Consider the following 14,124-nt stretch of genomic DNA (forward strand, 5'->3'; position numbering starts at 1 on the left):
ACATATTTTCGAATGAATCAAGTTAGAAAATAGCAAGAATGATGAGGCTGATGATTTTGCGCAGAAAAATACGTTTGTCTGAACGAATCTAATGAGATCGAAGCCATTGCTGCGTTGTATGGCCAAGATATTCACATGCGGAAATGCCTCCGCAAATACATTCGTCTGAATCCGCCATAAATGGAATAAACAACCCAATTGTAAGTAGAATCTCCCAAATCAAATCCATCAAACTTACATTCTTGTGCAAGAGTTCACCTAAAAATTGTTATACTGGTAATTATTGACACATCCAATGAACAAAGGTATGGACAGTCCCAAATAATCCGGAGGTCATCGATAAAGCATCCATACCAAATGATGTGACTCTCAAAAGGATTCTCTGAGGTGAAAATATATTCTTCTCATCTGACCATGACTACGTTTGCCGGAATAAGAAGAAAACTTTGACCCCATGGGGACTCCTCTCTGAAGATATGTACTGTCAAGACGGGAGAAGTTTTATGTTGCAGTGAAAAGAGAGTAACCACATCCAGAGTTATCCACCAATAACTAGATTTCCATTTTACCTCTGAAAGAAAGCTGATGTGTCCCGTATAGTTAGTTTAGAATCTACCCAAGAGCTTTAATTTTTCACAAATGAAACCTATATCCGATATAATGAGTCCCTAAGGGGGAGGGAAAATGTTTTCATGTAACTTGGGTATCCTGTGGATCACTGGGTGAGAAACCAGAAGATAATCCTTTCATTTGGCTGTAATCACTCCCAAACTAATTCCTTCCGTAAATCTATGCTGTTTTTGATCCCAAATAATCACGCAGAACTTGTAGAAGCCACCTACTTCCTTGACCACAAACTGATCACATTTTGTTCTGCTGCTGGAATAATCAATCCGATTAGTTGTAATTTTTAGTTGAATGAGCAAATAATTAAATTCCCTGTAGCACCCCCACAGGAGAGATGAAGCATTACACAATGGCCATAGATGTCAACACTATGTCCATTTAATTCATAAACCTGTCAAGTCCTCCAGAGATCTTTATAACCATTTTTAGCTTCGGCTAAAACTGAGGGTCCTGACCCAGGGGCTACTCTTTTAATGCATAATTCACTAATAGATTTGAAACCCCCTGAAGCCCTGTCACTGTCCTAATCATCCCACCATGAACAGTTCTCCATTCACTGACACTACAGCAGTACCTGGAATTTCAATAAATTACTGTTAATGTCATAATCAGATGATGTGTCACAGCTCATCGGCCTTGATTTTCTTGACTATTTAAGATAATTGTTTTAGAACAGAGAGAAGAAAATTAGGTTTGTCACTGCTGAGTAATGTCTCCTCTGGGTTGTCCTTCTTTACTTCAGATAAAACTCCGCCACACTTTTCTCCATAGACATTTGGACTCTTATTCTCCTTCTTTGGTTTTTGGGACTGAAGGACATTTACTGCACTCATCATGAGGAACTCATCATTTCTTCTTTTAACATGTGTTTTGCTGCTTTTTGCCATGTTGTCCGGCATCGGTAAGTCATGGAGCAATCCAGACATGGATGTGGTGGAGGACGACATTTTATTCCTGTTTTATGGATCTGTCTATAATGTATAATAGTGTGAAAAATCAGATTTGGCCAATGGAGAATTATTTAGGTGGTGAAAGCTTTATAGGTTACCAGAACTGTTTGTGCTGTTGACTTCCATTACCGTGAAGTCATAGCGAGGATATTCAACTGTAATACTTTGGACATTAACACAGAAAGAGTAAAGCGCCAAAAAGTACAAAAAATACTTTATTAAGAACATAAATAAATCCTTCATGACTATATTAGACAAGGAGGCTGCAATATAAGTCATAGTGACATTTATTGTAGCCTCCTTGTCTATTATTGTCATGTAGATTGTATTTATGTTCATAATAAAGTCATTGTAATTTTTGGGCGCTTTACTCTTTCTGTGTTATATGTAGTGTTGGAGTAGACATTTTTTGGATTGTGTCACTGTGGGGGTACTAATGTTTGACTTGATGATATGCCAGCCCCTGTGCTAAGAGGTCCTGTGTGTTTTGATATCTGTAATATTTTGGAGTATGTATATATATATATATATGTTTGTCTCAGTTGTGTTTCTATCATTGTGATTCAAGAGACAAAATCTAGCAGAAATTTCAGTGTTGGTGAAAAAGGTTAAAAAACGAAATCCTCCACCCTCTCTATTCGTCACCTTCTTATTTACGAAATGTGTCGTTCTTTTAAGTTTTCTTCATTCTTTTTTCATTTGAAATGTGAATAATTATTTTTGAAGCTTCAAAAAACCTGAAAATACCACAACCCAAGCTCACTCTGATTTAAAAAACCCCACTGACCCAAAAAATTGGCATTAACACAACCCAAACCAAGAGTCATTGGGTCGGATTTACTATTCCTCTTGTCACACTTCTGGCATTAGTTGCAACAAAAGTTTTGGCACAAATTTTTTCAGACAAATGTATTAATTTGCCCCAAACAGGACAGATTGTTGCACCGTGCGAGATACTTTTCTAGTGTGTGTAGAAAATGGGGCATGAATTTATTTTCTTGTAAGATGTGCCAGTTTACTACTAGTCTGTGCCAGTTATAAAGATGGTCCAAAGTTGATAACCCAGGAGGTCGTGTAAAGAAGAAGGTGGAATCAAATTTATGACAAAAATGTGCCAAATCTATCAAACAAATTTGGAAAATTGAAAACAGACAAAAGTAAAATCATTCAGTCCTCAGCGGATCAGATCAGGATATAATTGGGAAGTATCTAAAATAAATCACCGGATAAAATGTGACTTTTAGTGATAACTTAAATGATGAATTTCTAGAGAGAAAACACAAAGTAAAAAAGTAATAAAGTAAAAGATGTAAAACTACAGAGAGGCGCAAAATAACAGTCAGATGTGAAACAACAGTCAGATGTAACTTAATGGTCAGCTATAAAGCTGCTCTTTTTTTAATACGTTTTACACCCACCTCTTTAACGGCCCCAAAATGTTCTGACAGTAAAATCTACAAGATATAAAAGTATATAAAAAATGCTGTAAAATGCTATTATACTTTTTTATCTGTGCGTTTCCTTCTATCTGACGGTTGGTCACTTTTCTCAGCGATCGTCTCGTTTATTCCAGAAAGTTATTTTATATTTTAATATATTTTTTAGTAGTTTTTGTATTTTACCTTTGTTTTAACTTTTTCTCTGTCAGGAATAAAAATCATAAAATCTTCTGGTTTATAAACCAACGCATCTCTAAGATATCTGTGAGATCAGTTCACATTAGTGCAGGAGTCTTCTCCACTTTCCGGCGTCTTGCTTCATGCTGTTGGCTAGGGTTCCGCCATAGTAAATTTGGCAGGCATTCATTAAGAAATGTTAAGTATTCTTAATTAAAGTAATAAGGGCTCCATTAAACGAGGGAGGTGAAGAAAGGAATGTCATAGAGTGTGGCTCCAGGTTTAGCATGAGAATGGGACAGGGAAGTTCTGGGTAGAAGGATAAAAAAGTACTTCAAAAAGGGTTAAAGCCCCTAAAAAATAAGCATGTAATAAAAGCCAGCGATTTTTTTACATCGGCATTTGCATTATTTGGAGGCGGTTTTGGGAGGCGTCTTCTCTTTTATGTTTTTTCCCTGTAGAGAAGCCTATGAGAAAATGCTAGAATATGCAGCAATTTCAATGAAACACATGGACTGAAAAAATACACTGGAAATTTAGAAAAGCAAAATCTGGATCCAGCATTATTCGCACAAAAACCATGGCAACCAACATCTGGCTCAAAACTGCAAAAAACATAATTTAAAAAAAAAGCAGCGTTATGCCACATATTCAGTCAGTAGTGGATATGGCCAATACTTTGTGACCTTGTAGATATCTTTATGTCAAATGTCCATATTTAAAGAAGTTGACGTTGTACAAAGTATTCACTAGCAATGAGAGAACAAGCTCACAATTGTATAACATAGGGAAAAAGCGATTGGGCTTAGCAATGTATAGAGACTAGTGCCAAGCAGCTGCCATAAAAGCCCAAGGCAATTTGTGTATGTAACTATGAGCATATATGTGACATGTCTGTCTGAGGAACGGTGAGCAGCTATATACAATATGAGGGATGTACAGTATCTTCTTATAAGAGCAGTAGGACTATGGTGGATGATGCGGCTTGAGTCCTGGCTGGCTTGGTGGAGACGAGTGCGTATTTCGGGTATTTATCATATCATTTATCCAGTAATTTTCCCTGGCACAGGCCTCTTCGCATACTAAGCACGCCCGGCACCTCCGTGTGCATTCACCAGCTCCGACCTGCTCTGCATTTCTGGCATGATTTATGACACCTCCTGGGGTAATCCAACATGCTCCAACTACTTTTCAGAAAAATGTTGGGACCGGCGCAAAAAGTGAAACATTTGCAAATTTTGACACAGATAGCAGAAACTGGCATACAACCCTTTATAAATGTGCTCCTATGTGGAGATCAGATTTCTCGGCATGCTTTGCTACTGATGCCAGGTACAGAAGTAAGACTTGGCATATGAAGTTTGCCCCACCAATTCTCAATTTCGGTCTGTGGCGCTAAAAGGATTACATTTTTTTGTTTTACTTCAAGCATTTTTAAAATCGTTTCCCATTTCATTTTATGTAACTAGATGGTAATTATCCGTCATTACAACCGTCTACCACCGGAGCGACCACCCAGAGAGACGTACGGAACACTTGTATCACATGTCTAGAACTATGATATCTGCAGCGGCATTAATTGGCAGCTTAGAAATTAGTTTTTTTCGAAGGATATTATATAACAATACAAAAAAATCTTATTATAACAAAACGGGATCTGTAATCAAATAGGTAAAAACTACGGAAGACAGAAACACTGGAACCTGCGACCCCATTATAATTATACACTGCAAGACAGAAAACACATTTTACCAAGTGCAGAGAGGTTGATTTCTATGGCGGAGCTGTACTGGATGCTCTTAGATCTGATGTCCAAAATTGGAGCACGATTTATTTTTTACATTGAAACCCATTTGGAATCAAACTCTATAAAAACAGATTGCAGCACATTTATGAATATGTTTTGGAATGACACTTCTCAGTCTTGGAGGATGCAGAAGGTTTGGTTAGTTAAGGCTTAACTATATATAAAGTCACCCGACTATCTGTATAGTGACATCGTACATTGTACATATTAAGCTGATCCTTTCACACAGGCCAATGCTTGGATACATTTAAATGATATTTAATGTATGATGAGAAACTAAGGGGGAGAAGAAGGGAAAAGAAATCCTGCCCAGTATAACGTAGAGTGGATAGGCAAAAATCTGGTGAAATGGCACAACCTTCAACAGGATGAAGTCAAAGCAGCAATCCCTTAAATCGGTGACTTATCTCTGCTTTATTAAATTAGATTAAAACTAGCAAACAAATGCATTTAGAAACTCAAGACCTCTTCATTAGTGCAGCCGGGTTAAAGACTATATAAGAAAAAAAGTAAGGCGGAGGGAAGCGAGTAGTGTAGTGGGACACAGCGGGGGTGAGGAGAGGTGAATATATGACTTAAGTAAATGCACGGGGAAGGGGTTGTCCACAGGTGATACAACTCAGACAACCCCTTTAATAAAGGAAACTTTGGCCACCCATAAACAGGATTGCTGCTTCTGGAAGGTTGTGTCAATCCACCAGAATTTTGCCTACTTACTCTACATCAGTGGTTGATCAGTAGAGGTCTGCCCGCCGATCAGATGAGCAGGATGTCCACATCATGGTCAGAGACGGAAGTGTAATGGAAGGCATCGTTCCCATTGAAGCCCTCTATGACACTTTTAGCTCTGACCAAGGTGCGGACGTCTAGCTTAGCTGAGCTGACAGTGGGCCTGAGGATCAGCTGATCGGTGGGAGAGGAGAGGTCATAAATGCCTTGAAAACCCCTTTAAGAGTCTACATTTTGGGACCCTTAAAAAATAGCTGTTTTTTAACCCTTAAAGGGGTTGTCCCGAGGCAGCAAGTGGGTCTATACACTTCTGCATGACCATAATAATGCACTTTGTAATGTACATTGTGCATTAATTATGAGCCATACAGAAGTTATAAAAAGTTTTATACTTACCTGCTCCGTTGCTGGCGTCCTCGTCTCCATGGTGCCGACTAATTTTCGCCCTCCGATGGCCAAATTAGCCGCGCTTGCGCAGTCCGGGTCTTCTCCTCTTCTCTATGGGGCTCCGTGTAGCTCCGTGTAGCTCCGCCCCGTCACGTGCCGATTCCAGCCAATCAGGAGGCTGGAATCGGCAATGGACCGCACAGAAGCCCTGCGGTCCATGAAGACAGAGGATCCCGGCGGCCATCTTCAGCAGGTGAGTATGAAGACGCCGGACCGCCGGGATTCAGGTAAGCGCTGTGCGGGTGGTTTTTTTAACCCCTGCATCGGGGTTGTCTCGCGCCGAACGGGGGGGGGGGGGTTTAAAAAAAAAAAAAAACCCGTTTCGGCGCGGGACATCTCCTTTAAAGAATTCTGCATGCTGACTACAGTACATCATCCATATGTCATTGCTGGAAATGCCAATTACATTGTGTGCAATATACGGTAATCATCAAATTATCTAAATGAATCATTAATTGTATCTTAAATCATATAATAGCGTTCAGATTTTTTCATTTAATTAAATCTCATTTACTATTAGTCGTCGGCAGCACAGCAGACTCCCTTCCTTCCCCTTCCAAGCTATTTACTGGCCCTTTTGCCATGAGATCTGCCTGATGTCTGTACTCCTGCAATCCCACCTTCCTATAATTATGATGGTGGTACCTGTCTGGCAAATTGAGCCAGCCTTCATGCTCAGGTAGTTCTTCGAACGGTGTTCCTGCGCTGGCGCCGCAGGCGGTGTGTCGCCACCATCTTGTAGTCCACAATCCTCTTCTCCTCCCATCTGTTTCTGCTCTTTGTGGTGAGTTATGGTGTCCTGCTCTCCCATAGGCATCACAGCTCTACCGTAGACCTCCAAGTTGTCGCCGGCAGCTTTCCACTGCTACCCCCGGTCTGCCATCCGGATGTCTCTTGTAGGGTTGGCATGGGTGCTCTCTCCAACTGCAGCCGCTCACATGCCGGCTAGGCCACGGCCCCAGAGGAGTAGATCTTTAGTTGCCATTCACACATTTGGATGAATAATGTTTGGTGATAGGGTTGAAGCTCGTAAAGCAGGCAGCATAGAGCAAATTACACCAAATTCCCCAAAATGGCACACATGGCGTGATTGGTATGCCGCAGCTTGCTAAGAAAATGGTTAGACAATTTGTGCATTAGCAAACTAGCTTTGTTTCATCTGCAAAGTCTCCTTCTATTCTCCAAATGCTATACTGTACATGCAGCTCCTAGCACACGCCCGGACTCGCCCTTATGACTCTATGCTTCTCCCTGTTATTTTGGTGCTTTGCATATTCATGTCGACGTTACTGCCGCTTGTTTCTCATGGCGCATTAAGTATCTGCCAGGATACTAGATTTCTACACATGTATACAGCATATATGTTATTGCATGTTTCACATCTGATATAGCTATGAAAACCCAGACAGGGGTGTAGCTATAAGGGGTGCAGAAGTAGCAGCAGCCATACCCAGGCCCCTCTATCATAAGAAGTCACCAGTACGATAACTGGCATATGGTGGGTAGGGGGCCTTGTTAGAGATTTTACAGAGAGTTCCAAGAGCCTCAGCTTACACCCTTTGGCCAAGATGCCGGTGATTATATTATACTTGCAACTGAAATTACCAGTATATACAGTATGTCACATAGAGCGCAGCAATGGTTTTACATCAGTGGTTAGCAGTTGGCAGCCCAGGATGGCAGGTAACCCTTTGGTGTTCGCCAGGTAGACATTCTGGTGAGTGGCATCTGCCTGTTGGCTTTTAGACCACCTAGTGAAGGTGCAAACTGGGAATGGGAAGGCTGGGGCAGTACCCCATGCGCCAAAGGGGACCAGGCTAGGGATTCAGGCTGCTCAGCTAGCACATTTGATGCAGACTATACAGTCTACACTGGGGAATCCAACATCACATGGGTCATAGTGGCCTAATCAGTAAACTGGAGAAGGGGTGTAAGGAGGGCTTCATGCCCAGGCTCCGGCCACTCTAAACTTGTTATTGGATGATGTTGGTTCTCTGTAAAATATCCCTGTGACATAACCATGTACCAGAAACTCTGAGCATGCTGTGATTTGTTTTCTAGACCAAAAGATCTGCAAAACAAATCCGCCGGCTTTAATTCATATGTGGACGCCCATGTCTTCCTATGGGCGGCTTGAACTGCGGATTGTCTGCACGGGTGACCCACGCAGATTCAGCTATTCAAATTTGCCCGTGGACATTGGGCTTAAAGGGTTAACATAGTGTTATTGTATTGTATCATTATTATTATAGTATCATTATTAAGTTATTATAGTATTATTGTATTGTATCATTGTTATTATAGTAGTGTATGGTATTATTCCTGTCATTGGTATGATTAGGTGTATTGTTATAGCATTGTTATCCGGTTATTATAGTATTGTTAGATGATTCTTACTGTTACATTCTTTATCTCTCCCTCATATAACAATGTAGTTTCTGACATGCTGTATATTATATCTTGTGTTCTGCTCTCAGAGTTGTGGGCATTTCTTTCCCATTACCTAGTTTGCCCCTTGGGGTTGGGGGGATGGGATGTATTAGTGGGGTGTCATGTATGAGCTCCGGTTATAATATGTCTCTTCTTTTGTCTTCTAGGTGCCCAGTCGACAGGTACGTGTCCTCCTTGTGCTTCATCCCACTCTTCTTCCTCTCATCCATGTCCATATGGTCACACAGACTGCCATCTATCGGGAGAGCCGCATAATTAAGGGGGTTTTATCACTACAAGTTTTTTTTAATGTCCCCAATTGTGTCCAGTAGAGCAGGAGTCATCAGCTCGCATGTGAGATATAAGATCTTGTAACTGTACGGCATAGGCCTCATTCACACAGCAGTAAATATGTGAACCCTTACCCCCACAGAATGTCCTATTTTAGTTCGTTTTATCGACCAAAATAGGCCATTAAAGTGAATGGGACGGCGCAAATATGCAGTGAATATGTACGATATATGCGCCCTCACTGCATTTTCGCACATAAAAACAATAGTTGCTTCTTTTTTCTGCACGCCTAAATATACAGCATGCAGAAATACTCCCTGCAGAGGCGATTTTCGCTCCATGAATACGCACATGACACGCTGCGCTGCTCTGATCACAGCAGGGAATTGTTTAGATGGTGCGTGTAAATAGTCACCCATTGGCACCCAACAACCCCCCGCAATGCCACCGCAGGATAACAACGGACTAGCATGGTCTCCCCAAAGGTTGCCATCCATGGATGCCTGTAGCAGGGCTTCAGAGCCAACATTACAGATCGCTATATACTCCTGTGCGGACTAAATAAAAATGTATAAGAAGGTTTAATAAAGTTTTTTAAACAGTAAAAAAACTATTAAAAGTTAAAAAAAACTTTTTTCACATTAACAAATCTGAAATTTAAAAAAAACCACATATTTGGTTTCGCTGCGTTAATAAACATCTGAACTATTAAAGTATCACAATATTTATCCCACACGGTTCACATCCTAAATAAGTACAGAATGCCAAAATTACAGAGGTTTTTTTACCCAGGCTCCCCCCAAAATTTAATAAAAAGTAATCAAAGAGACTTATGCCCCCCAAAGTGGTACTAATATAAACTACAGCTCCCCCTGCAGAGAACGAGTTCTCACATAGCCCAAACAGGAAAAAAATCAAAGTTCAGGGTTTCAGAATACAGAAACAGAAAGCAATTTTTCTTTTTAAAAAAATGTCTTTATTTTTTTTAAGTAGTAAAACATAAAAAAACTTCATAAACTCGGTATCACCGCAATTGTACTGACCGACAGAACAACGTTCATATCAATTTTACTGCACCATGAAAGCTCTAAAAACTAACCATCCCCCCAAAATGGTACAACTGCATTTTTTGTCATTTCACCCCACTTAACCCCTTAAGGATAGAGGATGCACATATATGTTCTTTGTGTTCGGGGCTTGTATGGAGGGGTTTCTCACAGCTGACACCCACCAGCAATAGCCAGATCTTACAGAGGCATTTAAATGCCCCAATCAGTTTTGCAGGGTCCCGATCGCCTCCCCATAATGAGATCACGAGGCGACACTCGGTGGCCTGGAGCCTTCTGAAAGCCCTCAGCACTGCCATGGCTGATTGATCAAGGCATGCCTGTGACGTGGTGTGATGGACTGCCTGTCAGGTTGCGGTATAACGTAATACTAGAGTGTTGAAAAAACGTTTTATTAATTATTAGAAAAAAATAAAAGGTATTTAAAGCTTAAAAAAACCCTTTTCCCATATTTATAATATAAAAATTAAAACAACTCCCCCCCCCCAAAACCAAACATATTTAGTATTGCTGTATCCCTAAAAGTCTGATCTGTCAAAGTAACAACCTCATGTCAGAATTGTGCATTTTTGGTCATTCTGATCAAAAGTGATCAAAAAGCGGTATGTACTCCAAAATGGTACTAATAGAAACGACAGGACGTCCCACAAGAAATGAACTCAAATATGTTGACAGAAAAATAAAGAGTTACGGCTGTCGGAAGATGGCGGCCGAATAGAATGTTATGTTTTTCCAAAGAGATTTGATTTTTTAGAAGCAGTATAGCAAACAAAATGAAATACCTCTGGTATTGTAGTAATTGTACCGACCCACAGAATAAAGTTGTGTCATTAGTAGAGATGAGCGAACGCGTTCGTCCGAGCTTGATATTCGTGCGAATATTAGGGTGTTCGGGATGTTCGTTATTCGTAACGAACACCATGCGGTGTTCTGGTTACTTTCACTTACTTCCCTGAGACGTTTGCGCGCTTTTCTGGCCAATTGAAAGACAGGGAAGGCATTACAACTTCCCCCTGTGACGTTCAAGCCCTATACCACCCCCCTGCTGTGAGTGGCTGGGGTGATCAGGTGTCCGCCTAATATAAAAGTCGGCCCCTCCCGCGGCTCGCCTCAGATGCCTGGTGAGTTAGATGAGGGACAGTGCTGTTTGTACCGGAGCTGTTGTAGGGAAAGAATTGGTAGTTAGTGTAGGCTTCAAGACCCCCAAAGGTCCTTATTAGGGCCACTGATAGCTGTGTGTTGGCTGCTGTTAGCAGTGGCAAATTTTTTTTTTCTCAAAATCGGCAGTGCAGAGCATTGCACCCGGCATTAGGGACAGAAGTGCTGCATAGGCAGGGAGAGTGTTAGGAGTGAGTGTAGCCTTCAAGAACCTCAACGGTCCTTTCTAGGGCCATATTTATCCGTGTGCAGTACTGTCCAGGCTGCTGTTAGCTGTGCTGCATTTTTTTTTGCTTCTCAAAATCGCCTCTGCAGAGCATTCCACCCTCCATTGATACTGCAGGGAAAGAATTGTATAGGCAGGGCGACAACACAGTTATTATTCATAGAATATACGCAGTGCTGCCTTTTGGTGCCAAAAAACGGAAAATAATTAAATTTGTCCTGCCTCTGTCCGGCCTAACGCCGGTGGACACGTGTGAGCTGCGTCTGCAACCTGTAAAAATCAGACGCACCCAGCTACGCTTTACTGCTGGCTTCGCCATTTGCTTTCCTTAATTGGGAAAAAAATACCTGCTCTGCCAGAGTTATAATAACTCTGCTACCCTCACGTTCTGTGACACATAAGCAGGGACACAGCACAGTTATTAAACTTCTCATGTTCATTGAATATACGCAGTGCTGCCTTTTGGTGGAAAAAAACTGAAAACAAATCTATTTGTCCAGCCTCTGTCCATCCTAAGGGCTGTGGACACGTGTGAGCTGCGTGAACAACATTGCTAAATCAGACGCACCCAGCTACGCTTTACTGCTGGCTTCGCCATTTGCTTTCCTTAATTGGGAAAAAAATACCTGCTCTGCCAGAGTTATAATAACTCTGCTACCCTCACGTTCTGTGACACATAAGCAGGGACACAGCACAGTTATTAAACTTCTCATGTTCATTGAATATACGCAGTGCTGCCTTTTGGTGGAAAAAAACTGAAAACAAATCTATTTGTCCAGCCTCTGTCCGTCCTAAGGGCTGTGGACACGTGTGAGCTGCGTGAACAACATTGCTAAATCAGACGCACCCAGCTACGCTTTACTGCTGGCTTCGCCATTTGCTTTCCTTAATTGGGAAAAAAATACCTGCTCTGCCAGAGTTATAATAACTCTGCTACCCTCACGTTCTGTGACACATAAGCAGGGACACAGCACAGTTATTAAACTTCTCATGTTCATTGAATATACGCAGTGCTGCCTTTTGGTGGAAAAAAACTGAAAACAAATCTATTTGTCCAGCCTCTGTCCGTCCTTACGGGTGGTGGACACGTGTGAGCTGCGTGAACAACATTGCTAAATCAGACGCACCCAGCTACGCTTTACTGCTGGCTTCGCCATTTGCTTTCCTTAATTGGGAAAAAAATACCTGCTCTGCCAGAGTTATAATAACTCTGCTACCCTCACGTTCTGTGACACATTAGCAGGGACACAGCACAGTTATTAAACTTAGATAATTCATTCACTAGAGGCAGTGGGGCCTTTCGTTTTCCAAAAAGGGCAAAAATTATATTTGACCTGCAGTCTTGCGCCAATTTATTTCCTGCCTGTGAAATCAAATCACTGGTAATACAGCATGCTGAGGGGTAGGGGTAGGCCTAGAGGACGTGGACGCGGCCGAGGACGCGGAGGGCAAAGTCAGGGTGTGGGCACAGCCCGAGCTCCTGATCCCGGTGTGTCGCAGCCGACTGCTGCGCGATTAGGAGAGAGGCACGTTTCTGGCGTCCCCACATTCATCGCCCAATTAATGGGTCCACGCGGGAGACGGTTATTAGAAAATGAGCAGTGTGAGCAGGTCCTGTCCTGGATGGCAGAAAGTGCTTCGAGCAACCTATCGTCTACCCGCAGTTCTGCGCCGTCCACTGCTGCCAATCCGAATCCTCTGTCTGCTGCTCCTCCTTCCTCCCAGCCTCCTCACTCCACTACAATAACACCTGCTCAGGAGCGGGAACACTCCCAGGAACTGTTCTCGGGCCCCTGCTTAGATTGGGCAGCAGCGGTTCCTCTCCCACCAGAGGAGTTTATCGTCACTGATGCCCAACCATTCAAAAGTTCCCGGGGTCCGGGGGAAGAGGCTGGGGACTTCCGCCAACTGTCTCAACAACTTTCTGTGGGTGAGGAGGACGATGACGATCAGACACAGTTGTCTTGCAGTGAGGTAGTAGTAAGGGCAGTAAGTCCGAGGGAGCAGCGCACAGAGGATTCGGAGGAAGAGCAGCAGGACGATGAGGTGACTGACCCCACCTGGTGTGCAACGCTTACTCAGGAGGACAGGTCTTCAGAGGGGGAGTCAAGGGCATCAGCAGGGCAGGTTGCAAGAGGCAGTGCGGTGGCCAGGGGTAGAGGCAGGGCCAGACCGAATAATCCACCAAGTGTTTCCCAAAGCGCCCCCTCGCGCCATGCCACCCTGCAGAGGCCGAGGTGCTCTAAGGTCTGGCAGTTTTTCACAGAGACGCCTGACGACCGACGAACAGTGGTGTGCAATCTTTGTCGCGCAAAGCTCAGCCGGGGAGCCAACACCAACAGCCTCACCACCACCATGCGCAGACATATGATGGCCAAGCACCCCGCAAGGTGGGACGAAGGCCGTTCAGCACCTCCGGTTTGCACCCCTGCCTCTCCCCCTGTGCCCCAACCTGCCACTGAGATGCAACCCCCCTCTCAGGACACAGGCACTACCGTCTCCTGGCCTGCACCCACACCCTCACCTCCGCTGTCCTCGGCCCCATCCAGCAGTGTAGTTCAGCGCACCGTCCAGCCGTCGCTTGCGCAACTGTTGGAGCGCAAGCGCAAGTACGCCGCCACGCACCCGCACGCTCAAACGTTAACCGTCCGCATAGCAAAATTCATCAGCCTTGAGATGCTGCCGTATAGGGTTGTGGAAACGGAGTCCTTCAAAAGTATCATGGAGGCGGCGGCCCCGCGCTACTCAGTTCCCAGTCGCCACTACTTTTCCCGAT

At 43.2% G+C, this 14,124-nt stretch overlaps 2 protein-coding genes across 5 annotated transcripts in view; one reads left to right on the forward strand and one right to left on the reverse strand.

Moving 5' to 3' along the window:
• LOC136580748 (uncharacterized) overlaps positions 1 to 7,351 on the reverse strand; it is a 129,506-nt gene extending 122,155 nt beyond the window's left edge. For both annotated transcript variants that reach the window (XR_010787007.1, XM_066581573.1), the window contains exon 1: positions 6,822 to 7,351. Coding sequence is in view for 1 of the 2 variants with exons in the window: in XM_066581573.1 (XP_066437670.1) it covers positions 6,822 to 6,993 (172 nt within the window). In the remaining variant the exon portion in view is untranslated. The remainder of the gene's footprint in view (positions 1 to 6,821) is intronic.
• The window catches only part of LOC136580746 (mucin-2-like), a 30,819-nt gene continuing 18,083 nt past the window's right edge, over positions 1,389 to 14,124 (forward strand). For 2 of the 3 annotated variants that reach the window (XM_066581570.1, XM_066581572.1), the window contains exons 1-2: positions 1,390 to 1,528; positions 8,774 to 8,788. In XM_066581570.1, the coding sequence (XP_066437667.1) occupies positions 1,462 to 1,528; positions 8,774 to 8,788 (82 nt within the window). In that variant the 5' untranslated portion in view covers positions 1,390 to 1,461. Of the gene's footprint in view, positions 1,529 to 8,773; positions 8,789 to 14,124 lie in introns of all 3 variants that reach the window. The other variant, XM_066581571.1, reaches the window with a different exon arrangement.

Source organism: Eleutherodactylus coqui, chromosome 10, assembly GCF_035609145.1.
Source record: "Eleutherodactylus coqui strain aEleCoq1 chromosome 10, aEleCoq1.hap1, whole genome shotgun sequence".
In the NCBI taxonomy this organism is placed as follows: domain Eukaryota; kingdom Metazoa; phylum Chordata; class Amphibia; order Anura; family Eleutherodactylidae; genus Eleutherodactylus; species Eleutherodactylus coqui.